The sequence below is a fragment of the Aspergillus pseudotamarii genome (assembly GCF_009193445.1).
Source record: "Aspergillus pseudotamarii strain CBS 117625 unplaced genomic scaffold BDV38scaffold_53, whole genome shotgun sequence".
In the NCBI taxonomy this organism is placed as follows: domain Eukaryota; kingdom Fungi; phylum Ascomycota; class Eurotiomycetes; order Eurotiales; family Aspergillaceae; genus Aspergillus; species Aspergillus pseudotamarii.
In genome coordinates, this window is record NW_022475067.1 from 7,689 (window position 1) to 33,345 (window position 25,657).

A 25,657-nucleotide genomic window follows, 5' to 3' on the forward strand; every position below is an offset into this window, starting at 1 on the left:
AAAAAAAAAAAAAAAAAAAAAGAGACAAGGAATAACAGGATGTTTTATAAGGATCGGAGGATTTCCATCTCCAGCATATTTATTCATCGATCGGAAATGCTCTGCAAGGATGAACTCGTGAGTGAGGTATCCATTCACCTCCTGCGCTCAGGTCGTCAATAGTTCATTCGTGTTCTGACGAACGCAGCGAAAATGGGATTGTTGATTGATCATTTCCATGGTTGGATTGAATTGCAGCTTCCGGGGAAAGCAAAAGCCAAAGTTTCACTGCAAACGTCGTTGGTACTGCCCTTTCCGTCATTCCCAGGTCCTTACTACTGCTACGACGACTACTACAACTACTACTAATAAAATTAAAATTAAAATTAACTAGAGAGAGAGATAGAGAAAGAAGGAAAGATTGGGCTTCTTCTTATCCCCAATAGTCTCATCCTTACCGTGACCAAGGGGGCGTTTTGAAGGGCACACTATTGCTTCTTAGTCCCAATCCGGTAATCAAGGCCTCTTCTTCTCTTTTGAATAAAAACACATCTCTATTACTGGAATCTATCCACAACCATGAAATAGATCATAATCACTCAATTCTCCCTCGCGCCACCGCTATGCAAGTATCCAAGTCTAGCGGATTCAAACCATGATATCTGTACAAATCTTACATAACCAACGTCAAAAAACTTAAAAGACAAAGCGAAAAAAAAAGATAAGAAAAGAAAAGACAAGTCAAGAGAAAGAAAAATGGAAAATTAACAAAGAATTCGTTATACACATACATAGTCAACATTAGTCTCAAAAAACTTCATCACAACATGACTCATACCCCCATCACCCAAAACTCCATCTTTCAGCTATCCCGTCGTCGACGCTGGGTGAAGCTCCGACGGATACTTTCACCCCAGACAGAGTCATCCAGCGATTGCATCACGTCCTGCGCACTCATAACACTGTTCTGCCGGGATCGCCCGGGAGCCAGAGACGACTCGTCATGCAGATCTGGCCCATCTCCATATGATGAAGTCGTATTCGCTCGAGCACGATTCGGCGAGAGAGACGGGCTGATGCTGGACCATTCGGTTGGGGAATGCGTCGCCGACATCCGCCCAGCTAGAGCAGTGTCAATCCGGGGTAGGTGACCGGGCTGCGATGGCGGGCCACCTTCCCCTCGTGTGGGTGAGAGGGGTGACAGCATGGGCTGGGACGACGATCCCTCATGATCATCATCGGCTGCTGGCACCATCGCCCTCACCTCTTCTTCAGGATGGTCGTCCTGGGATCCATCGTCCACAAAAATCTCGGGCACCGTGAAGTTAGGCACCGCGGTCATCCGAGCAGATCGACTACGCTCGACTTGTCGGCGGAATTCCCGAGACCAGTAGAGGGTGTCGAAGAACCCAATGACCGTCTGTCGACGAACGGCTTCCTCGACGCGTTGGAGTCTCGCTCGTCGGCGCAAGAACTCTTCAAGCTTCAAGCTCTTGCTGTCATTGATCACGTTGTAATGTGCGAGAATCATGAGGCATGAGTGGAATGAAATGCCGCGCACGGGGTCCGCGGAAACCTTGACTTCCTCATAGAAAGTGTTGAGTCGTTGCCGGCGCTCACGGACATCGTCAACTGGGATACGTCGCAGAATCTTAGCCATCTTCTCAAGGTCTACCCCGTCGACCACCCTTCGGTGCCCGATCAGTGAGTCTCTTCTATCGACTCTACATTCCTCCAAGATGCGTCCGATCGTGAATTCATCGTCATATATGCGCATCGAAAAAACACCTGAGAGCTCCTGTAAACCATTTAGTGAGTCGGTCGAGGCATACGAGACATGGAGAAGAATCAAAGAATGAAGGGGCAAAGGACATATAACTTACCCCCAGTAGTCGTGGGAATTGCTCTTTAGAGATATACCCGGTCCCGTCAGGGTCATACGTCGCCCAGGCTTGCTTGAAGCGGCGAATTTCCTCACGACTGATTGCATAGAGCCCGCTGCTTCTCTGATACACATACGAGAAGCTCTCAAAGATCAGCGACACGAACAGCGAGACGAAGATATACATGCTAATAATGTTCCACGCAATGAAAAGCGTTCGAGCCCATGCCGCACTGCCGCAGTCGTCTTGTAAGAAGTCGTCGTTAGACGTACAGATCGGAGGTACCATTGTGGCAAAATCTTCCATAACTTGATTCCATCCTTCGCCGCAGCTCATGCGGAAGAGTAGAATGAGCGACCTTGGGATATCTCGAAAATTGACGTTGTTGTTTCCCTCTCCCCCGAATTTGGTAAGACCAAACGTTTGGTTCAATGCAATTGCGAAGACAAGGAAAAGGACCAACCAGGTCGCAAGGAGGTTACCAATTGCCGTCAAACTAGCTGCGGCTGTCTTGAAAAGTTGATCAAGTTGGTTGTTCCTTGGGATAATTAAGAGGGTAACAGCCACAAGGAAGAGCTTGCTTAGCTCCACGATGACTTGCCGGTCCGACAAAAAATTCAGGATTGTCATCACGATAGTACCAGGGATTACAAGCAACGAATAAAGGTCCCAGGAGCTTCTACTAAATCGATGCCAGCCCAATCCTAACAGCCGGATAATGAGATTCGCGGCGTAGAAAAAGTTGAATATGAGAAACAATACGTCTGGGAGGCAGGCATCAAGTCAGTAATGTAAAGGGTCTTCCCGGACATCTCGTCAAGCCACTCACCTCTGCAAAACTCGAAGATAATGGGCTCCGGGTAGTATTCCAAAACCAGCAAGAGAATATGAAGCACTAGAATCGTGGATACACATCTTGCCCATCGCCCATGTTTCTTAACGGCGATCCGATAACACCACATCTTCCACTTGTGGCTCTGTTTATCAAACGAGCGCTTGGAAGGCGATACCTGCTTCAGAAGTTTCCTCAATTCCAGCCAAGATCGTTGCTCGGCAGTAAGATACGCAACACCAGTCTGCTCTGTGTAGTTCCGCATGAAGACAGATACGAAAAGCGTCAGCACGAAAACTGCACCAAGTAAGTTGAATACAACGAAGAAAAGCCCGTTCTCCGTGGCAACCGAATCCTGCGGCTGCATGCCGACTCCAGTGATACTCATTGCGCTTGACTGCACATCCGTCCAACCTTCTTGAGATACAATCTGGAAGAGGATAAAGAGAGAGTTAAAGAAATTGTCAAAGTCATAGTATGGGTTCGATGCGGCCCGAGGTGCGAGTACATCCCAGTTGTACGGTGAGCTAGAATACTCATTGATACAGTCGTCCAAACTGCCTGTCACGCCTTTATCATTGCACTTAACCATTTGACCGGCAAACAAATTGACACCGTATATAGCAAATGGTATCAAAAAGCTCATCGAAACAGCAGCTGCCTCTATGACCTTCCATCCACCGACTATGATAACTGAATGGAATGTATCTTTGGCGCTGTCACTGACATTCAACAGTCTAAGCGCTCTAAGGGCTTTGACAGCTCCGACAGATCGCGAGACAGCCCAATCTTCAAACATTGCACCCCCAACGTTGATCCAGAGGGTGATAAGTACAATGCCATCAATAAACCCCCACGAACCGCGGAAGTAGGCATTTGGTGTCCAGAAAAACCCATCCGCGATAACCTTGATAAGGGCTTCAAGTGTAAACAAAATCGCAAAGCCCATATCGGTGTAAACGAACCACAGTTTTCGTGTAGGATAGTTCTCGCGTTGATAAATCGGCGTGGTGATGCAAGCAATAAGAACCATAGCAATAATGGCTGCATATACGAACGCAGAGAATGCATACCAGACAGGTTTATAAGGGTCCACACCCTCGATGCGCTGGTGGCCACGCCCAGGACCCACAATACGTTGGCATAACCTTCGGATAGGGTTATCTGGCGCAAAGATGAATAGAGATTTGTTATAGTTCGGGTGCCTCATGAGATACTCCCTCTGTGCTCGCTTCCTTTGTTCAGTGGCCGATACGACTTCCTTAGCCATTTCCCTCGGATCTAGCTCTTCATTTGCCCGGGAGAATTTGTTCAAGTTAGTATAGAATGGATTCGGCTCTCTGCGCATGATTGATGTTGAGATGGCAGTCCACATGCGCGAAAATTTGCCAGGCTGATCCGTCTCTTCTGTCACTGTTGTTTCCGCAGGTCCACTTTCTCTCCGTTGATGTTCGGCAGGCGCTTGCTGCTCGTCGAGGAACTCCTGCACAACAGCATCCTTTAGCAACATTTCTAGTGCCGCCGGTCCATAGTCTAGGGGCTCCTTGTAACGGTCTGAATTCCGGCCCAACCGAAGGATTTTTGAAAGCGATAGGTTTCCTTGTGAAGATCCATTGAGGTGCTTTTGCTTCAAGAATGCCCGTACTTGCTGGAGTCGTTTCTCATCCTCCGACACATCAAAGCTCTCTTGGATAACGGCAATGAACATGTTTAGAACGATGAAGTTTGCCACAATAAACCACAAAATCACAAAGGTCGCAGATATCCAGGCTGTGCTGTAGGGATAAGTGTATGTAGTTAGGTTGTATAAAATCTCCGTCCAATTCTCGCTGGATAATATCTGATACATCCCAAGAAACGAATTATATATGTTGTTGAAATTGGTAGCAACGCCTTCATCTTCAGGAATTGAGCCCCGAAAAAGCTGGGTTGCGAAAATAGACGCAATAAATGTGATCATGAACAAGAAAGCGATCAGGTTTAGTAAACCAACAGTGTTCCGGAAGACAACTGTAATGAGGTCCCTGGTGATAGGGATCGCCAGCACCACGCGATACACCCGAAGAATTTGAAACATGGTGAGAACGGTATATGTTCGCCCCGAGTCTCTAATAGGTGGAAGCTGGATGATACAGGTGATGATCACGAGCCCTAGATCGACCCAGTTACGACGCTTCTTGTGGAATCTGCGCCAATCAGAAGCGAAACGCAAGATAATTTCGGCTAGAAGAATAAGCGTCACAATGGTTTCCGTATTGTCGATGAAGTTTTTGCGATTAGGGGACATGGTGGAAGTCCTAAGTGCTTGGACAACTAGATCGAAAATGATGACGCAAACCCAGAGCCACTCAGTCTTATCGTAGAAACGTTTGAGAGTGCTTCTCTTTCGAGAGTCAAGGTTTTCTTTTTCGACATTTTCCAGCTTCTGAACAGCGAAAGCGCTCCGTTTACTCTCTTCTCTGATAACTTGAAAAGTATGTGTGATGACAGCAACTAACAAGTTCACTAACCACAGACTCAAGATGATGAAGCCACATACGAAGAAAAGAGCAGCCGCAAGATAATCAGTGTCAGTGGTATAGTAAAGAAGGTCCGTGAACGTGTTTGAGCTCATGATCACGAACACAAGCTCCAGCGAATTCAGAATGTTATCGAAGTTCATAGTGCCTTTGTAAGGCATGTCATTTTCGATGCATATAGACCCCGCAGGACAGAGGTAGCCTTTGGCCGAAGGTGGGGATTGTGGGTTATCAGATTGTGGAATCCAAGGGTGTTCCTTGCCAGTGGTTGCATTAATATAACCCCCGCAAAATTGAATGGCCCCATCGGGATCATTTAAAGTGAAATTCTCCTGACCATCTTTACCAATCCATTGACAAGTTCTTTGGAAGCTTGACTTAAAACTCTGGATACCCACAATTGCAAAAAGGAGCCAGAAAAACCCAATAAGAAAGGCAACATGGGCCAACAGTGGAGCTGCCTTCTTGAGACTGCGAAGAATCACCTATCAACTTATCAGCAGACGTTCGGAAAGGAATGAGGTGATTACGACTGACAGAGGTGCCATTGGTCAGTGCGAGAAGACGTAAAAGCCGAAGACAGCTTAGCATGCGAAAGACATAGAGCTGCTGGCGACTCTCAACCCCTTCTATAGCAAGAAAGAAAGCTATCCAATAGGCGACTACGGCCACAAAGTCGAGCCGATTGAAAGAATGTCGGAGAAAAGCTCGGTGAGCGAGACGCACACGACGTTTCTGGGCAGGATCATCGGCTATTTGCCGATCCAGTTGGTTTAAGCCGCCAGTAAAGGTTCGTATAATTGATGCTTGCGGCTGTTCCGGAACAGCCGACGGTCTCCTCGTAGAGAACTGGCGTTGCGGGGTAATGAGGTTCTTTCCTTTCTCCACAAATGCTTTCCTAAACCCCAGGGATCGGTCTATGGTACTATATTCGGCCGGATTGAGGATAAGCCCGGATACCAAGATTTTGGCGATAAGTTCAAGGGTGTAAATTATGAAGATGACAAAGTAAGGATAGTCCATGGGATTTCGTCCCCATCGCTCTGACCTTGTAAACTCGGGACGTGCCGTCTCGATGGTCAGTAAGATCATTTGGATGACAATTACTATCAAGATGAATGGTTCTGTAAATGAATGGACAAGCAGATCACACAACCTCACCCGAATAGGGTTACTAGGGCCCAGAATTCCGAGAGCCTTCCCCCTCAACGGATTGTTATGATCTCTCCATTTTGCTTGGCTATCCAGCGACAAAGTAGATGGCGCATCGTGTGCATATCCCGGTAGCGAAGGGAGAGACGGGGGTGCATCTAGTCGCGCACTCCTGTGTGATTCTTCTCGTAGGATCGACTGCTCAACAACTTCGGGTTCATTACTCAGATTGACGACACGCTGAGACATGGACTTCATCATTGAACTAGCGCGTTGCAAAGCAGAGCCCGACGCTGACGGGGACAGCGAGCGAGCCCTGTCAGTAGCACTGCTGCCGCCGCGACGCCTCCCACTGAAGCCGCCCTCCAAGTCATCACCCAGGTGTGACCCAGTGTTGGTCGTAGGAAAGTGTACGGTTCGCGCACTACTTCGGTCATCTAGCGGAAGGCTAAGAGAACTGGACGCCGCACCGCTTATAGGCTGGACGTTTCGGGCGTCTGTTAACGGCGTGGTATCGGTGAATGTGTTCGGGGATAGGTAATGCGCTGCCTCTTGCTGCCCAAAACCATCCAAGTGTACGATGTCGAAGTTGGAGCTGGTCTCATCACGGCTATACCTTGCTGAAGTCCTTGGGCTTGCTGGACCATCGAAGCTGAGTCCGACTGAAGACATTGCCTGGGCAAATGCCTCTGGATTGTCCACCGGCGCGGCATCGGACCCTCGCCGCTGGCGTGCATTTTGTGTCGCAGTCGGGCCTTCAACGGGGGAGTCCACGGCTACCCTCTCATAGTTGCTTCCGCGCCTGGTCAGCGACCGCCCCGGACGGAAGCTGCTTCCAACCGTGGCTGCTCCACCATGCGACAACGATCCGGAGAGGTCTTGCAAGGGTATTGAGTGTTCGGTAGGATGACTGTCATCGTTGGTGCCGCGGTCATGGCTATTCGAAGCCATCGTAGGCAGGGTCGGTCCGCTAACCGAAGGCAGACATCGCAGACCGCCAGTACAGAAGTGTCTGATACGTCGTGTGTCCCAGTGCGTTAAATCGCGCTGGAAACTTACACCTGGTGGGACTGTTTATAAGCGCGCTGACGGACTTTTTCTTTAATTTATTTTGTGAAAAAAGAAGGTACGGGCTGCAGGGGCTCCCGGATGAAACGTCAATAATAAAGCCCAATCAACCACAGGTCCTCATCAGCGTAATGGACCTAACAGAAACAAAGAAGTAAGACTAGTAAGGTACTGGACAAGTGGTCGACTCCAGGTTCCAATTGCACAGCATGCGCGGCGGAGCTCCGGCTTGACTCGTTGTGCCCAAGCGGCCAAACTGGGGCCAGGGTGGGCGCCCAGTGGTGATTGGTTAGAAGCACGAACTGCGCATTAAACGTCCGAGCCTTATAGGATGTACTGCGTAAAAAGTCCCTCAGAATATGGTCCCCAGCCACACTTTCTATTCGCAGAACCAGACTTGATCAAAATTTAGGTATATGGAGTTGTAACACTTTGTTCTTCTATATTTTCTTAATTTATGTAACTCAATTCATAGGTATTATTATTCTGATTATCCCATTTTCTATCCTTCAATTACAACTGCCTTCTAACACTTTTTTTCTCATCAGGGCCATAAATACCGTACCTGACGAATACCGACCTGGAGGAAGAGAGGGGGGGAAACAAAATTACGTTGCCTAGCTGAAGTGAGCACACTGAGTGGTCCCGCCATGTCCAAAAATAACTCTAATGCAAGATGTAACTGCTATTATTAATCTTCGGTATTATGAGATGATCATCATTTTCCTTCACTCTACAAAATACTTGGTAGGTATCTACTTCGTAATTCTCGAAAACAAAAAGAACAATGGGGCAAATTCCCCTTGGCATGCTTCAACATCTATTCAATTCAATGCAATTCAATCGGTTTCCATCTGGTTTTCCTGATCCGAGTCTTTTACATGATTCCGAACGCCTTGGAGAAAAGCCTCAACAGCATCACCACCGCCTAATGGGACTCCTCCTCTACGCATAAATCCTCCATTCTCAACTGGGATCTTGAGGGCTTCACTAATGCTCGGCAATCCACCATCTCTGATAGCCACCGTTAAACTTGCAAGGCTTTGGGTGAATTGGGGCGAATGCAGGACTTTTCTCAGAATATTCTTCTTTTGTGAGAGGTCAAGAGATGCCATGACGGCTTCCATAAGTTCAGGGTCATCAACAGAAGACACTTCCTCTACATCTTGTGCCAGGAGGAGCAATGCAGGCGGTAAGAAGCTCAAGAGATTATCAACAGTTTTATCATCTGCAGACTCTAGGAAAGGAAGCGTAGCGGCCGGGGGTAGAAGATCTTGCAGGGTGGTAAACGGTCTGTCGGGGTCCTGAGACTGGGTCGAATTCCTTTGTAAAGACTGCAAAAAGCTCTGCACGACAGAGGAGGGATCTGAATCAGCAGCCGCCCTGTAAGATCACCAGCGAGTCAGCCAACAGTCAAGACCCACAAGTCTAAAGGGGAAGCTAGTATAGAGAAAGAAAAAGATAGAGAAGAGCGCGCGCATTATATAAAGGGGTAGCTTATATCCCAGGGAACAGGTCAAGCCGACGGGCAATATGCTCAGAAAATGTAAACGCAGAAATATGTACCTACGCTCTTCCACCGTCAGCACCACCCTCCCTCGATTCCTCGCCTTCTTCTCTAATATCTCCCCCAGTTGCATCCGGTCCGGCACCTCCACTGTTGCCACCATGGTTATGGCTGGGGTTATGGTCCACACCCTCGACATCCTCCATAGTCTCATCATCACCATCAGACGGACCTCTAGGGAGGTTGGCAATTTCGTGTTCCACATCTACATCCTCGCCTTGAAGTAGCGTGTTGACAATGTCTCCAAGCTTGAGATCCCTGGGGCTGAACCAGCTAGGGTCTTCGCCTTCGTGTTGAGACTTGGACTGTAGCCAGAAGAGATACCGTTGAGAGCTGGAAGAGAATTTCAACACGTAGATCCGACCGTTCGTAGGATTCGCATTTCCGGCTGGCTTATAGGGCGTGAAGGTTCCATCGGATGGAACCATCACCAGGTCCAATTCGGGCTCTGTGTGGGGAGCAGTCCGAGGGCGCCAACAGAAGTGTACTAGCTCATCTTCGGAATAGAGATAAATGTAACCGGGCGTAGACTTTGGCTTAACTGTAGAGCTATCACCGGATATCTACCAAGCCACATACAGTAAGTAAAAGGAAAAAAGTAAGGGAATGAGTGGGGAGGTGTTGGAGAGTGATGCTAAAAGTTGAAGCTTAGGAAACTCACATCCAAGTCACAGATACCCGCTTTAAACGTGATGATCGGAGTTATAGACATGATTGAAGAACGGGTCAAGATAAGTAGGCGGCGTGTTTAGAGAAGACAAATGGGTTTGGTTTTCGTCTTGAGATGAGAATCTCAACGGGGGAACGTGGAATGCGGACGAAGTCAGATCGAAGCAAGATACGTCAGTTACCAGAGGAGGTGGTTGAGGTGCCCCAGGCGGTAAAGGCAACTCGAGGTAAGCTCCATTACGCCTTGGGTCTCTCTGGGACACCGCAGGTTACTAAGGCACTGAACACCTCAGGCAGAAAGGCGGTGGCCAAGTCGGAGAAGATCTTAAAAAATTGGCCCAATTCGGCACTAGTGGCTTTCGGCTCGAGCCCTAACGCACACACTCTCCCTTCGCACTTTCCTGCCTAGGCCGCGAGTAGTCTCATCAACTCCAACAACCACCCGCCGTCGACAACCACCACCACCCCCTCCCTTCATTCTTTTCAGTCTCCTTCGTCCCAGCAGCCAATATGTCGGAGACGAAGCAGTTTGGAAAGGGCCAGAGGACCGTGCCGGCTCAGAAGGCCCAGAAATGGTACCCCGTTGATGACGAGTCGCAGCCCAAGAAAGTCAGTACACCCTTGTGCAAAAAAATACAAAAAGTGAATAGTGATGGAGATGCGGTTTCTTATGAACGAGTGCGACGATTGCGCCGGTCAATGAGCCATTTCGTGGTTGGAACAAGACCAGTGAATACGGAACTTTTGTTGATAAGGAAATCGCATCTTTGGCACTATCTACAACTCGGAAATTGCATGTTTGTGGAAATATAAGAACAAGCGTTCTGACATGGTTATTTTTCTATCCAAACAGGTCCGCAAGGCTGTTCGTCCCACCAAGCTCCGGGAGAGCCTCAAGCCCGGTACTATCCTGATCCTCCTCGCCGGTCGCTTCCGTGGCAAGCGTGTTGTTCTCCTCAAGCACCTTGAGCAGGGTGTCCTCCTCGTCACCGGCCCCTTCAAGATCAACGGTGTTCCCCTTCGCCGTGTCAACGCCCGCTATGTGATCGCCACCAGCACCAGCATCGACATCAGCGGCGTCGACGCTCAGACCGTCGAGAAGGTCTCCACTCCCGACTACTTCACCAAGGAGAAGAAGGCCGAGAAGAAGACCGAGGAGGCTTTCTTCAAGCAGGGAGAGAAGCCCGAGGTACGTGTACCGCGTCATTTGACCTGGATATATATATATGATAGATCTGGGCCGATGACCGCTCGGTAAGATGGTTTGTGGGTTGCTAATTCGAGAAACAACAACAGAAGAAGAAGGTTGCCAGCGCCCGCGCCAGCGACCAGAAGGCCATTGACCAGTCCATCCTGGCCTCCGTTAAGAAGGAGAACTTCCTTGGCAGCTACCTCGCCAGCACTTTCAGCCTCCGGAACGGTGACAAGCCCCACGAGATGAAGTGGTAAACGTGCGACGCGGCGGCCGCGGGTTCGGTAGTTATTGTGGAGGAATTCATGTGAGGGGCGGCTTGAATGCGGATTGGCATTCCCAATATGGGAAGCGCTTGCAGCGCAGGAGGAACAGCTCATGAAATATGTAACTCGAGTCGGGCTCCGTCTTTGCTCATTAGGATTACGGTCAATTCGGAAAACCGGTTGTTATTTATGTTTCACGATCAGTCCCTCCTGCGTCGCCAATTTGCAGGACCTATAAATGAGCCGAAATGAAAAGAAAAAAAAAGAATAATACCTTTTCCAGCTGTTATATGATCCCCCTTTAACGTGCGGCTGGGAGTTTGTCATGTCTAGTATGATACGTCATCGATTTCCAGGTTCGGGTGACAATCTAAAATTGGGAATTCAAGTTTCTGTTAAGATTCACTATACCAGCATTTCAGATGCCGCTCCTATCTGTAGGGATTTACGATTGACTATGTTTTGTGCCTGTGGACTCTCCAGCGCCCTATGTGACTCCGATACGATATGTTCAATACAATATGTGCAACCCGCGGTCTACCCATGATCAAGACTTTATAATTGATTTTGTATCCTAAAGACTCCAGCTCCCGTCGCGCCATACGCAGAACAAAAATTCGTAACCGGAAGACATCACTCATCGGTTAGGGCACATACCCCAACCTTCTAGATCATGACCATCATACATCACATTGCATCAGCAACCCTAATAATCATTCCTCCGCCTTCTCAACTTATACCGTTCATCCCTCCTCTTCCTTGTAGACTCTTCAATCGCCCGTCTAATCTGCTCGTCAATCATCTCCTTTTCACTCAGAGCCTCCTCCAACTCCTCCTCATCCTCGTCTCCTCCCACAGTAGTCCCACAAATCCAATCGAGGATCCCCCACGGGCCGAAATTCCCTTCCGCCCCACTGAGCAAATGCATATCCATCCTACGTGCGATCCCGCCCAGGAAGAAGCTCGTCGGCATAACAGAGTAGCCGGAGAAGGCGAATGTCTCCTCGATGGATATCACGGTAAGGTAGAGGAGGTAGGAGAGCATGTGGAAGCGGAAGAACATGGCAGGCAGGTAGGTAGGGGTGAAGTTGGAAAGGAGGTAGGCAAATGGGTGGTCGTAGTGTGCTGTGAGGGGAAAGGGAGCTCGTAGCGAATGGTACCATTTTCGATGGTATTTGGAAACTTGGTAGTCTGGGGAGTGGAGGATGAAGCGGTGGATGTTGTAGGTTAGGATCTAGTTTATCATTTCAACAATTAAATGTTAGCTAATCTGGCACTCTTTACTTGGTCTTGGAGGTTTTCGATTTGGTTCTCTTCAATATATTCATGGTTCATGTATGTCTGGATTAAATTGGAATACACCCAACTCACCTCTCTTGCGAACAATCCTCGCAATAGATCTTTCACCATCTCCCAGGGCATTGGTAACTTCATCGACACTCTTAATGCACTCCGCATCCCGAACAGCTCTGTCCGGACTTCCTCTATCGCTGCCTGTGCCGCGAAGCTCAACCCAATGTTGAGCATAGCCCATCCCGCAACCTTGAGATCCTTCATTCTGACTTTTCCCCGTTTACTTCCTGCCGGGAGACCAGCTTCACCCTGCGCCTTTACAACAACAGCAGCGGATGGGGTCAGGATATCAAAGAGGAAGAACAGAAGCGACGGAAGTAAAAAGAACAGGAGTCGCACGGCTGCGGTGCCGAATAGTTCGACTCGGAGCGGAGGATGCGACAGCACGAGAGTCGTCCATGTCATGTAAAAGAAGATTATATTGAGACTCGTGCTATATGAGGAGATCGTGGGAACTAGGAATAGAGAAAGCACTGGCAATGAGAGGAGCGCGTCCATTGTGTGCTGTGCGTTGCTATGTTGACCGTAATTTTGATCGCAGGTACTTATCTTTTATGTCTCTGATTTATATGTTCGGCTTCGTATGCATTTTTTAGTAGGTATGTGAAAGGGGAAAAGGAAACAGACAGTATAATAAACGGCTGGGGTATTCAAAAATATGAACAAACAAGTCCCAGGCTATGTCATTGTCGCAAATGGAGGTCATGAGCATACTATGTGGTGGTGGATTTGGGTAAGAAATCCGTTTGCAGCCTTAGCGGCTGAGCGACACGACGTCACACTCATGATCCACATGCCAACATGTTGTTGTTCTGCCCTAAGCTTGCCCGACGTTGCCTAAGATAGTGCTACCACTTAACTTTATTCTATAGCATTTCACTGGGATATACAGAGCACAACCAGACAATTCATTCCTTCATTCATAATTAATTTCTTACCACGTGCCAGCCCCTGGTCTCCTAAAGAGCTCCTAAAGAGAGGACCAAAAGAAAGTAAGGTTAAAATCCTTGAAAAAAGGCGAGAACGTAATACTAATATATTTCATATACTTGTACGAATTATGAATCTTACTTTCATCCAGCCTGCTGGGCATCATTTAGACAAAGGTTTCATACCAGGGAAAAGACATCAAACACTCGTATGGCACGTGTTTAGCGTGGGTCTAATGTAGGTACGGCTCAATAACACCTAATAGGACAACTCATAGACAGGAACACCAATAGTAGGTACGGATTTAAGGATAAGCGAATAAGGATGCCTAAGGATGTTTCATGGGTATCTAACCATATACCGGACAACAGAACATGCCAATTCCCAACACCATTGCGCTTTACTCCGACGTCCGGGACGACGGAATGCCGTTCTTCATACCCCAGTTCCAGGCCTGCTTTCGGAGATCAGGAACTACTTGCAAGAATGCCAAGCTACTGAGCCAGCTGGTCAATGTATCGCGGACAGTAGAGTTCCTTGGGCTGCCTCCCATGGCGCTTCCCTTCATTACATGACCAACAAACATAGTTGTGATAAGGTATTCGCCTCTTTCCAGTGCCGCAATCGCTATTCTCGCAACCTCGTCAGGAGTCTGTGGCTTGTCGGCAGCCTCCAGTTGTTTTGTCAACTCAGGTTTCAGCTTCTGTTCGTTGTCAAAGCCAGGGCTAAGAATTCCCATCGGGAAAACTGTGTGGACCTTGACGTCGGCAGGAGTAGCATTGATTTGTGATTTTGATTGACGAGTGCCGTTATACATTTCAATCTCTTGATTGAGGGTGTCGGATAAAGAACGAATTGCGGCCTTTGCAGGAGAATAAGGCCCGTACCCGGCGATCGGTACAAAAGCTAGTGTGGAACATGTAAAGATAAGATGTCTTCGCGGGTTTGTCGTCTGTTCGCTTGGAGGGACAGGTACTAGCCACTTTCTAAGGGTCGCATGGGCGGTGTTCGCCGCGGTCCAATAGACCGTGTCCATTTGATCTCTAAGCGTTTGGACTGGAGTGTCGACGAAAAACCCAGGGTTGCAGTAACCTGCGCAGCACCAGACGACGTCAGGAGGAAGACCACAATTCCACTCCGTGACCTCTTCAATGATCTGCTCGCATTGCGTGGCGTTTGTAAGATCGGCACTGATATAATGGAACCTTTGCCTGTTCAAATTCGCAGCCGACGCCTAAGAAAGGTAAGTATCTTTTAGCGTAGTCACACATAGCGGGTTTACCTTAACATTATCAAGCGCATCTTGAAGCTTCTTGACTGTTCGTGCAACGAGGACAACGTTCGCACCCTTTGCGGCAAGCTGGCAGGCGACAGCCTTGCCCATACCCTCAGAACCACCCGTAATCACCACGGTCTATAAGAAGGATAGGCATGATCAATAGTTTGTTTACGGGAAAGAGAGAGATTATATCGCATACCCTGCCCTCCACTATGAACTCGTTTGGTTGAGATCCGAAACCCAACACCTTCAAGCTGGGAAATATCCTGGAAACCATCTTGGTAAATGTGTATAGGAAGAACCCGCAAAGAATGACGGAAACCCCCAACTTGGTGGGAGATTGGTCGTTAGGGATGAAGGATAGTATTTGATGCATGGGGGAAAAGAAAGATTATGAGGATCTCAGGGAGAAAATGTGAAGGACCTGACCAGACAACAAAGTTAGTCCGTTGAGGAAGGTCAATTGGTCCTGCTGCTTCCTCTTCAGTCGAAGTTCAGATGCCGATCATCAAGATGGTTTGGAAGCCTTTTAGGAGCTTCCGTACATAAAGCATACAGTGGGGCCTTCTGATTTGGTGGCATTCCGCCTGTAACAACCTGTATCGCCAATGAAACACTCCAAACGCTGCCTATAAGAGACTAGCGTCGTTAAGGCGGTAAGCGTCCCGCCCAAAATTTTATCGCGGAGGTTTATCGATTCCGCAGATTTGGCCTGGATTAGATCAATTTTTTCTAATTCATCCGGAAGTCAAGCCATGGGGAAAAGAAAGGCGAGTGGTCGCCCGGCGGCCAGGAAAGAGTCCGCCCCAGAACGTACAAAATTCAACATCGAGGAGAGGTTTGACGACTCCGAAGATGACTTCCAGACTGGTCGGGATCAAGTCCTGCTGGAGGAAGAACCGGAGGCGAAGAGACGCCGGAAGGTGACCCAGGAAGGTTAGTTTAGGCGGTTCATCGTGGCTGTGATTGTTTTCTGACAGGGCGATTTTTTAGAGGAAATGCTCCAACCTTCTGATGAAGAAATCATGGGTTACGAGTCGGTCGACGAAGACGACTTGGAAGACGACGAGGACATGGACGAGGTGGATGATTACGGGCAAGAGGAGGAGATAGACGACGAAGAACTCTTACATCCAAGAACAAAGCGCGGTGGTGCTGCGGGGTCTGATTCCGAGGACGAGGACGAGGATGGCATTGCTGCTTGGGGTTCATCGAAGAAAGATCTTTACAATGCCGATCAAATAGAAACGGAAGCGGATGCTCTCGAGGAAGAGGAGGAAGCTAAGAGACTTCAACAGAAGCATTTGCAAGCGATGAATGAGGCAGACTTTGGCTTTGACGAAACCGAATGGGTCGAATCTGGCAAAGGGCAAGAAGATGGGGAAGGTGATGCTGGAGAAGTCACGGAGGTTCTCCCGCAGTTGGAAATCACAGACGATATGAGCACAGAGGAGAAACTGAAAATTTTGAAGTCGAGATATCCCGAATTCGAGCCATTGGCAAAGGATTTCATCGACCTTCAGACAACACATCGCACGCTTGCAGAAGCCGCCGAGGCTGCCAAGACCACCAAAGATGAAGCCCCGGAAGTTGCCCCAGTTGCTGTCATTAAATTCCGTGCCCTGTCGGCTTATCTTGGTACCTTTACTATGTATCTTCTGCTTTTAACATCATCTCGTGATCCCTCTGGGAATCCGGCTCCCTTGTCCCCGGCTCAGCTTCGATCACACCCCGTCATGGGTGCTCTAGTGAAGTTCCGCAAGCTTTGGGAGTCTGTCAAAGACCTTACTGCTCCCGAAGTGTCGGATGTCGAGGAGGATATGGACAGCGAAGAGGAGGTATCTGATGCACCCGTCTCCAAGAAGCAGAGCGAAAATAAGGAGGTGCAAATTCCCAAGAAGAAGAAGTCGAAGGTCTCGAAAGCACAACGCGCCGCTGAAGCAGCACAGGCAGAGGCAGAAGCTCGTAGGGCACAGAGACTACGGGAGACAGAGGCTAATCTTGCGGATCTCTCGAATCTCGTCACCAAGTCTGACAAGAAGAGAGCCACTCAAAAGGCTAAACAAACTTCTAAGGCTGCTGATGACTCCGACTTCGGTGATGAAGATGCTCTTACTGCTAAGGAGGCCGAGGAGAAAGCCAAGCAGAAGCGTTCTCTCCGTTTCTATACTTCCCAACTCGCACAGAAGGCTAACAAGCGCACTGCTGCTGGTCGCGATGCTGGTGGTGATGCGGATATACCTTATCGTGAACGTTTGAAGGATCGCCAGGCTCGCTTGAACGCTGAAGCTGAGAAGCGTGGTAGACAGAAGCCTAAGGAGTCCGAGCAACTGGGTGGCGATAGCGACGACGAAGACCATCGGGTTGCCAATGAGCTTAGAGGGGACCAGGGCGGATCAGATGATGACGATTATTACGATATGATTGCTGCGCGCTCCAAGCAACGTAAGGATGATAAGAAGGCGCGTGCCGAAGCCTACGCTGCTGCTGCCCGTGAAGGAGGCGAGGTGGCCATCCAGGAGGAAATTGGACCAGACGGCAAACGAGCCATTACATACCAAATCGAGAAGAACAAGGGTCTTGCGCCCAAGCGGAGCAAGGACTCCCGCAATCCCCGTGTCAAGAAGAGGAAGAAGTTCGAAGAGAAGAAGAAGAAGCTGGGTAGTATCCGCCAGTTATACAAGGGTGGCGAAGGTCGTGGTGGTTATGGTGGTGAACTTACTGGTATCAAGAAGAACCTGGTCAAAAGTGTCAAGCTATAGAATTTTACCCTTTGTTGTTTCTTTGCGGTATGAGTGGATACTTAAAGCTCGGGCGTTCGATCTCGTGATATCAAAAAGGATTTGTGTGTACATATATAATTCATATGATAAAACCCCCGTTCGAGACCCCTTTCCTTCTCAGACTGGTTTAAAAACATGCACATTCTGGTAACAAAACAAATTTCCTTGCTGAACAGTGAAACTATACTTCCCCATTGGTTTCTCCAACAAGCATGCTTAGCATATCACTCACAGCTTCGTCGTTTCCTGTTGACAGATCTAAACCTAGAAATTTTCTCGCAAGCATGTCCTTCGATCATGTCAGTCTCTTATGTGTTACACAAAAGCCAGAAGACAATAAGTATTGCCCTACCGCTTCTTCCAAAGCGTGCATATTCTCAGCTGACAACATGGCACAAGCTGCTGTCAAATTTTCACCACGAACAGCGAGTGATGCCAGCTCATTTGCCCGTTCTACGATTGTCTCGTTGATTCCGTTCAGCGCCGCACAACTATCTCATCCATGCAAGTTAGATATAAGACCAAGACATCCTGCGCGTACGTGAAACCCACATCGGTCCATAGCTCTTATCGCTCCGGCCTAGATGGAAGCTATGTCAAGATTTTGTTATCAGATCAAGTTCGTTTTATGTAAATGAAGCTTCGGAACGGACTTATAGAGATATGTGATCCGGTCTTCCGCGTTGCAGGATTCTTCGCAAACCTGAACCTCCATATGACCGAGCAGCAGTCGGGGCCCTGGCTTGAGAAACTCATTCTCGAGCATCTCGTGGAAGTGTGTTGCAGCAATAACCTTCGGCGCATTCTCGACTATGAGTAAGTGGTTAAGGATTCCGCAGATTAACCCAATACCATCTATAGCAAATATTTTAGTGTTTGACATGGAGAATAGATTAAGTGAAAGAAACGGACCGCTCTCGCTGGTACCCTTGCCAAACTCATCTATTATCAATAAGCTGCGCTCGGTCATCTGCCTCAAGTCAAACGATATCTGCTGCAGATCGTTCATGAATGTGCTCTGAATCTGGAGCGGCATTAGCCTTATCTCTCAGTGAACATAAGTTGATTGCTATCACCTGGGACACACTGTCTTGGCTATTAGATTTGACCAGTATCTTGTCTGTTATCCCTATTTCGACGCTTTCTGCTGGAACGAAGCTACTGTATTCAGTTGCATGTAGTTAGCATGACCAGGTGATTCACTGCCTTACATACCTTCCCACTTGTGCCAGATAAATGATCAAAGCAACCTGATGTTCATTACAAGGTGAATACCTTTGTGGAAATTATTGTTCTTACCTGCTTCATATAAACGCTCTTTCCAGAGTAATTCGGGCCTGTTAATAGCAACGTGCTTGGTGTACCCCATGTTTCGAGCGCTGTTTGGGATTTAAACGAAGAGCATGGAGCCCATGCACCTAGCTTCCCACCAACTAACAGGGTATCGTTCGGCACATATGACGAGACAGTCAATTCTTGGATAATATGTCTGTCGAAATGTCAGCCCGCGCTGATAAGACTTTCCCTCGTTTAGTTTACCGTCCTCCTTTGATGCTGATGACATTCTCTCGCACTAATTTCGGGCAGGTCAGCCTATAGAAGCTTGCTGCCTGTGACATGGCAAGGAGGCTGCGAGAAATCAGTCTATGTCTGTCAAGAGGACGTTGAGAACGCTTGCCTATCAAGGTGACCACATATATCTGATACCTCGAGGAGTACTTTCTCATATTCAAGCACTTTCTGTGCTAGCTCGTAGACAATCTCAATTTCTTTTTCTTATAAACAAACAAAGAATTAGTATAATATGCAGAGAACATATAACTTAATACGTACCACATATCAGCCCATATATATCACCCAATTTCTCATCCATCTCCCTCATTCTAAAGTCTTTAAAGTATGCCCGGTTCTCGGTGACAAAAATGAGCTCCCAATCATCATCGGAGCCAGCGAAGGCTGCCTCACCCCTATTGTTCAGCGGGATCGCGATATTAAAGCCAAGCTGAGGGAAGTATATCACATTCACATCAATATCAAGGCTTTCCGGAATGGTACTCGCAATATCTATTGCAACTTGCTTCAACAAACTGCTCAAACCATCATATCTGTCTTTCAGCTTATCAAGTTCTCTGTCTAGTCCCGGCTTTACCACCGTCCTACCCTGCTCCTCGGTGCTATCAATATCGACCTATTATCTCTTAGTCGAGGCTTCTATAGGTAGGCTTAGGTTCCTTACTATCTCTTGGATCATTTGTCCAACCCTGTATAACTGAGCGGCTTCCAAAACTCGAAGGGCCTGGAAATGTCAGTGTACACATAGTGGTCAGAGTGTTATACTTACCTTTTGAAGCAAAGCTAGTTCATTCCCGGAAGCAGTTTCCTTGAGGGCATCATGAATATCAATACCGTAGAAGGCAAACTAAGAAATTTTTAGTAGATTGCTATATATAGTCTTACCCTGCTTGACATACGGCTAGCAAGGTGGCCCATACTGTGGTCTTGAAGCCTGTTATTTTGCCACTTCCGGTACTTATTCCTTTTCGAAGGTTGACCATAACGGGACGGAGGTTTTTGATATGTTTGAGACTCCTGGTAAGCTTACTTAGCGAATTGTTATTATCTGGCCGTAAATATACGCTAATAAATGCATGGCGTTCGCATATGATATCTGTGTCTATACTTGGGCGGAGAAAAATTTGCCTAAGTCGGTGCCGTCCTTGGGGGCTATAGGCAAAGCGTTGGAATAAACCGTATACCGAAAGACCCTCCTTTGAGGACGATGACTTTCTTCCTGGCCCTTGATTGACCATACTTGGATGAGACTCCGACTCCAGGATTTGAAGTGCCAGCAATGTCCTTCCACTCAGGAACCTAGTTCATGTCAAGATCCTTATTCTTGATATTTGTCAAGTAACTAACACACATGGTTCCTTGTAAGCTGAGCATTTTGATAGCGCGCACCTGGAAGTATGATGAAGTCTCATCACTGGAAATAGATATAGTTGCCCTTCGCCTTTGAAGGTAAGTGAGAACAGCACCTGCGCAGCCAATTGTCACTTTATTCTCCAAGTCGATCGAACCGGGCATATGTAAGAACCTGCCATCTTGTAACGTAAAGTCCAGACTCTCAGTGTCCATCTGCTCCGGATCAATTAGTCCATTGTGGGGTACTAGAAACCTGATGCGTTGCTCGTGTTCCGAGGATATCTCCAATGCCGCCAGTTTATTCTTCGCGTTGAGGTAACTGAATTCCTGGGACGGACGAACATCGAGCTGATAGGGAAAGTAAGATTGACTACCTATTCATCTATTTATCAACCTCTAATTCTTAACTATTAGACACCCCTGAAGCTTACAATATCCTTTTCTAGACTCGTCTGTGTCCTGTGAACCGAGATAGTCGACTCGCGGTGAAAGTAGGAGTACTGTAGGCTTAGTTTGAATGACAACTAGGGCTTGATTAGTATCTTTGAAACGATGAAATGGATTGCTTAACGAACGACTATCGAGGATCTCAGTGCCAGCTGATTGCATGTCTCCTAACAAATATATTGTCTCTTCCTGTGCCGAATAGTATGAACAACCTATAGTGCCGGATTCTCTGATGTCAATGGCTACCATTACTTGCTCAAGATAATCATCTGTGAGCTGTTGTATCGGACCACCGGATAGATAGTCTCGGGACTCATTGGATAATGGTTGCCTCAGTACGGGAAATTTTTGCGAGCTGGAAGGAGGATTGTATGAGGTACTAGACTGTGTACCTCTATGGCTAAGTCTAGAATGGGAAGAATGTGATGTGGCGTATGAGTGATATGTTGTTCGTCTTTTCTTTGATCGACTCTCCATAGTGTTCGGTCAAAGATGGTGCTCAAGTGAACTCTTGTGATTGCGACTATTGTCCAAGGAAGGCAAATGTGGTCGAAACCTACTAATATCCTAAAATGAGGAACTTGGGGCCTGAGGCCCGAACATCTGACCTGGTTTGCTTATATGAAATTCTAGAAGCTAATAACGAGGATTCTCATAAAAAGGAAATTCATATACATATGTGTCTAAGTAACACTGTAGTAATGTGCACACAAAAGTGGCGATCTCGTTAATATACATAGGCATCATTAAGAGTGAAGACGTTCTGAACACCATTTTCCCAACCTACCGAACCTGCTTGGGTTATCCAACTCCAGTGAAGAAAAAAAAAATTAAAAGTTCATCTCAACAAATTTATGGGTTTTCGGTCTCTGTCGGGTAAGTTGCGTTTGTTGCATCTTCAGTCTTTGATCCTTCTGCAGTAACTTCAAGCCCGCTCTTGTCGGCGTTGAATGAAACATGGGCGGTTTGTCCGGAGGTGACTTCACCACGAATGATTTTATCGGCCAGCCTGTTGCCGATTTCCTTTGCGATCAGACGGTTGAGGGGACGAGCACCATATCTAGGGTCGTATCCTTTTTCGCAAAGCCAGTCCTTAATCTCTCCGTCCACCTGCAGAGTCATCCTTCGATCGTCGAGCCTTGATTGAAGCTCTTTGAGTCTGATATCGACAATGTCTCTAAGAGCTTCTCGAGAGAGTCTCTTGAAAATAATAAATTCATCAATCCGATTGAGGAACTCTGGGGGATAGGCATGTTGCACCACATCCATGACCGCTTTCTTGGTATCAGGGGAAACCTCGTCCTGATCGGTCTGCTTGAGAGTATGCAGGGGATCCGAGCCCACAAGGATATCGGCCCCGAGGTTAGAAGTGAGGACAATAAGGGTATTCCTGAAATCAACTTTGTGTCCCTGAGCATCCGTGAGGAAGCCCTCATCCAAAACTTGAAGCAGCAAGGCAGATATATCACGATGAGCTTTTTCAAATTCATCGAACAAAAGGACCGCATACGGCTTTCGTCTGACGGCTTCTGTGAGCTGGCCGGCATCGTCGTAGCCCACGTAACCGGCGGGAGAACCGATTAAGCGACTGATCGTGTGTTTTTCCTGGAATTCGCTCATGTCAAATCTCACAACGGCTGTCTCGGTGGAAAATAAGAACTCGGCCATTTTCTTGCAGAGTTCGGTCTTTCCAACACCTGTAGGACCGAGGAACATAAACGATGCCAGTGGCCGATTTTCTCCACTGAGACCTGCTCTCTGCATACGGACTGCGTTGGCTACTGCCGAGAGCGCTTCGTCCTGGCCACGAACAGACCGTCGCAGAGTGTCCTCCATCCGTATCAGTTTTTCAACTTCTCCGGCCATGAGCTTATTGACTGGAATACCGGTGGTACGCGAAACAACGTTCGCAATGTCGTCCGCCGTGACAGAGTCATGAATCAGACTCTGAGATCCTGCAACCTGCTCTTCACCTTCCTTAGGCAGCTTGGCCTCGAGACTTGGGATGGTGGAGTACCTCAACTCGCCGGCTTTTGCAAAATTCCCTTCTCTCTGAGCCTGCTCAAGTTCGAAACGAGCACGCTCTAGGTCCTCTTTGGTACGCTTGAGAGTTTCGATTTCAGCCTTCTCTTTCTCCCAAGTCTCCGTCAATTTGGCGGCTTCTTCTTGTTTGGCTTTTAAGTCTTCCTGTAGTTTTTCTCGTCTCTCACGGCTGCTGACATCGGTTTCCTTGCGCAGGGATTCGAGCTCGATCTGGATAGTGGTGATGTCTCGATCCAGTTCACGAATTACATCTGGCTTTGATTCTTGCTGCAGTCGTAGGGCTGAGGCGGCCTCATCCACTAGATCAATAGCTTTGTCCGGAAGGAAACGGTCGGTGATATAACGGTTACTGTAAGTTGCTGCGGCTACTAAAGAGCCGTCTGTGATCCGTACACCGTGATGGACTTCGTACTTGTTCTTTATACCACGCAAGATCGATATTGTGGCAGCCACGGAGGGCTCTCCGACCATGATCGGCTGGAACCGTCTCGCCAGGGCGACATCCTTTTCGATCAATCTGTATTCATTTAGAGTGGTAGCGCCACAGCACTGGAGCTCGCCCCTTGACAAGGCCGGTTTCAGAAGGTTACTAGCATCGATGCTGCCCTCTGCCTTTCCGAGACCAAGTAAAGTGTGCAGCTCGTCAATGAATAGAATCACACCGCCTTGTGCCTCTTCGACCTCTTTGAGGACAGTTTTCAAGCGTTCTTCGAAATCACCTCTGAATTTCGCACCAGCTATAAGCGCACCTAGATCTAGAGAGATGACACGTTTGTCCTTGACACTCTCCGGGACATCTCCTTGGACAATCCTTTGGGCCAAACCTTCCAAGACCGCTGTTTTCCCGGTACCAGCGGCACCTATCAGTACCGGGTTATTTTTCGTTCTCCTTGACAAAACTTGGATGGTTCGATGAATTTCAGCATCTCGCCCGATGACGGGGTCCAGCTTGCCGGCCTTCGCCTTTGCGGTAAGATCAACTCCATATTGTTCTAAAGCTGACTTCTCCGGCTCACCTCCCAAATTCATGCGGTGAGTACCGCCAGGGGGATGAGGGCGTCCACTCGCATAATTGCGAGCCGGGAATATAGGCTGGAATAGATGTGTCCTATTTGCGATAGAAGGAAGGATCCGGGCGTGCGAAGGTAAACGTAGTTGAGTAGGACGGAATATACGGTTTGGCGATGATAGTGCTGGGGAGCGCAGCAGTCGACCTCGAGCGAGCTGCAACCTTGAAGCCATGGCTAGCTAGAATCTGGCAATGGGTTCAAGATTGAGAAGTCCGATTCAAATGTTAATCGAGGTCATCCATGCGAGAGACTATGACATGCCTATATACCCTGGCAACCCAAAGCATCGTGACGCTTCTCGAAAGCTCCACCGCGGCGGCAACGGTGAGTGGCGGAAGCTCTCCTAGATGGCCGACGAGCTCCGTCCGCGGTCACGTGCGGATCCATCGAGGGGCTATTTGGCCTCCGTCGAAAATTTCACACCTCGAGTGGATCTGGTGCCGAAAAAAATTGGTTTCGAACACCTTCCCCCTCCTAGTACCCTCCTATATATTACTCCTCTTCCCCCCCCTTACTTCCCACACCAACCACATCTCTTTCACACATAAATCACTCGTCACAATGGGTTTCACCGACTTGGTTTCTGACGCTGGCCTCACTGGTGCGTTTCTTCTTCTTCTCCTTTCTTCTCCTTCGTCTCTGCTTCATTGCTTGGGTTTTCCTGAAAGCTAATGTTACCCCTCAGTTGCCAACAACTGGTTCGCCACCAGGAGCTACGTTATTGGGTAAGTTCTTTGGCATCATTTTCTTTTTCTTATTTCGAATTATTTCCTATCCGATATGATGAAAACAAATTGGTCCGTGTTTATGAGGCGGCTTAAGACCCCGCTGCAAGATTACACAACTTTGCGAGAAATCGCGTTTCTGATTACCAGGAAAAAAATATTTTTCCCTTCTGCGATATGTTGCCTGTCTTTATACTTTCTTGAAGGCCACTACATGGGTGTCTTGAATTCTCTTAACTGACTGGCAACCAGCGATGCTCCTTCTCAGGCCGATGTCGTGACCTTCAAGGCATTCTCCAGCGCCCCTGACGCTGAGAAGTACCCTCACGCCGCCCGTTGGTACAAGCACATTGCTTCCTACGAGGCTGAGTTCGGCTCCCTCCCTGGTGATGCCTCTAAGGCCTACACCACCTACGGCCCCGAATCCACCGAGCTCCCCACGAATCCTAAGGACAAGCCCGCCGATGATGATGATGACGACGTGGACCTCTTCGGCAGTGACAGCGAGGAGGAGGACCCTGAGGTCGCCAAGAAGCACGCAGAGAATCTTGCTGCGTACAGGGCGAAGAAGGCGGCCAAGCCTCAGGCCGTTCACAAGTCCCTTGTCACTCTTGAAGTCAAGCCTTGGGGTATGTATCCTATGCCTGATGCTCCCTGAGGAAGCCACATATGTTAACCATTCTGCAGATGACGAGACCCCCCTTGACCAGTTGCTGGCGAACGTCAAGGCAATTGAGAAGGATGGCCTTGTCTGGGGTGCCCACAAGTGGGTTGAGGTTGGCTTCGGTATCAAGAAGCTCCAGATCAGTCTTGTCGTTGAGGACGACAAGATCTCCCTTGACGAACTCCAAGAGGAGATCCAGGAGGACGAGGACCATGTCCAGTCCACCGATATTGCTGCTATGTCGAAGCTGTAAATGAAACGTTTATGAAGAGAAACGGTGTGATGAAGGAACTTTCATGTTATTGAACGGA

General features: G+C 48.2%; 9 protein-coding genes across 9 annotated transcripts; 3 read left to right on the top strand and 6 right to left on the bottom strand.

Moving 5' to 3' along the window:
* Positions 1-505: 505 nt before the first annotated feature.
* On the bottom strand, positions 506-7,575 carry cch1 (calcium channel protein CCH1). The gene is made up of 4 exons (XM_032051759.1): positions 5,751-7,575; positions 2,692-5,698; positions 1,863-2,626; positions 506-1,777 (listed from the first exon to the last, which is right to left on the bottom strand). The coding sequence occupies exons 1-4, from the start codon at positions 7,314-7,316 to the stop codon at positions 842-844; spliced, it is 6,273 nt and encodes a 2,090-aa protein (XP_031910521.1). The 5' UTR covers positions 7,317-7,575; the 3' UTR covers positions 506-841.
* Positions 7,576-8,054: 479 nt separating this feature from the next.
* On the bottom strand, positions 8,055-9,899 carry BDV38DRAFT_159046 (uncharacterized protein). The gene is made up of 3 exons (XM_032051762.1): positions 9,662-9,899; positions 9,004-9,563; positions 8,055-8,816 (listed from the first exon to the last, which is right to left on the bottom strand). Exons 1-3 carry the CDS (start codon positions 9,710-9,712, stop codon positions 8,273-8,275), a joined length of 1,155 nt encoding a protein of 384 aa, XP_031910522.1. The 5' UTR covers positions 9,713-9,899; the 3' UTR covers positions 8,055-8,272.
* Positions 9,900-10,115: 216 nt separating this feature from the next.
* On the top strand, positions 10,116-11,521 carry BDV38DRAFT_159196 (60S ribosomal protein eL6). The gene is made up of 3 exons (XM_032051764.1): positions 10,116-10,278; positions 10,523-10,858; positions 10,966-11,521. Exons 1-3 carry the CDS (start codon positions 10,180-10,182, stop codon positions 11,116-11,118), a joined length of 588 nt encoding a protein of 195 aa, XP_031910523.1. The 5' UTR covers positions 10,116-10,179; the 3' UTR covers positions 11,119-11,521.
* A 16-nt stretch (positions 11,522-11,537) lies between these two features.
* Positions 11,538-13,394, bottom strand: BDV38DRAFT_159043 (sterol desaturase family protein). Its single transcript, XM_032051761.1, has 2 exons — positions 12,499-13,394; positions 11,538-12,361 (listed from the first exon to the last, which is right to left on the bottom strand). Exons 1-2 carry the CDS (start codon positions 12,976-12,978, stop codon positions 11,834-11,836), a joined length of 1,008 nt encoding a protein of 335 aa, XP_031910524.1. The 5' UTR covers positions 12,979-13,394; the 3' UTR covers positions 11,538-11,833.
* ksrA (3-dehydrosphinganine reductase) lies at positions 13,395-15,376 on the bottom strand. Its single transcript, XM_032051763.1, has 3 exons — positions 14,889-15,376; positions 14,693-14,824; positions 13,395-14,644 (listed from the first exon to the last, which is right to left on the bottom strand). The coding sequence occupies exons 1-3, from the start codon at positions 15,063-15,065 to the stop codon at positions 13,811-13,813; spliced, it is 1,143 nt and encodes a 380-aa protein (XP_031910525.1). The 5' UTR covers positions 15,066-15,376; the 3' UTR covers positions 13,395-13,810.
* On the top strand, positions 14,946-17,568 carry BDV38DRAFT_159483 (something about silencing 10 family protein). The gene is made up of 2 exons (XM_032051765.1): positions 14,946-15,625; positions 15,683-17,568. The coding sequence occupies exons 1-2, from the start codon at positions 15,445-15,447 to the stop codon at positions 17,449-17,451; spliced, it is 1,950 nt and encodes a 649-aa protein (XP_031910526.1). The 5' UTR covers positions 14,946-15,444; the 3' UTR covers positions 17,452-17,568.
* A 21-nt stretch (positions 17,569-17,589) lies between these two features.
* On the bottom strand, positions 17,590-21,321 carry BDV38DRAFT_273488 (MutS family protein MSH5; the record flags this gene model as incomplete). The annotated part of the gene is made up of 18 exons (XM_032057683.1): positions 17,590-17,616; positions 17,705-17,761; positions 17,825-17,963; positions 18,025-18,063; positions 18,126-18,327; positions 18,385-18,496; positions 18,549-18,633; positions 18,737-18,961; positions 19,012-19,101; positions 19,151-19,247; positions 19,306-19,660; positions 19,733-19,768; positions 19,814-19,891; positions 19,944-20,343; positions 20,396-20,771; positions 20,829-20,921; positions 20,973-21,149; positions 21,237-21,321. 18 exons carry the CDS (start codon positions 21,319-21,321, stop codon positions 17,590-17,592), a joined length of 2,673 nt encoding a protein of 890 aa, XP_031910527.1.
* Positions 21,322-21,508: 187 nt separating this feature from the next.
* hsp78 (chaperone ATPase HSP78) lies at positions 21,509-24,400 on the bottom strand. Its single transcript, XM_032051760.1, has one exon. It carries the CDS (start codon positions 24,127-24,129, stop codon positions 21,697-21,699), a length of 2,433 nt encoding a protein of 810 aa, XP_031910528.1. The 5' UTR covers positions 24,130-24,400; the 3' UTR covers positions 21,509-21,696.
* A 118-nt stretch (positions 24,401-24,518) lies between these two features.
* BDV38DRAFT_273490 (translation elongation factor 1 subunit beta) lies at positions 24,519-25,599 on the top strand (the record flags this gene model as incomplete). Its single annotated transcript, XM_032057684.1, has 4 exons — positions 24,519-24,558; positions 24,643-24,682; positions 24,935-25,311; positions 25,370-25,599. The coding sequence occupies 4 exons, from the start codon at positions 24,519-24,521 to the stop codon at positions 25,597-25,599; spliced, it is 687 nt and encodes a 228-aa protein (XP_031910529.1).
* Between the last annotated feature and the right edge of the window lie 58 nt (positions 25,600-25,657).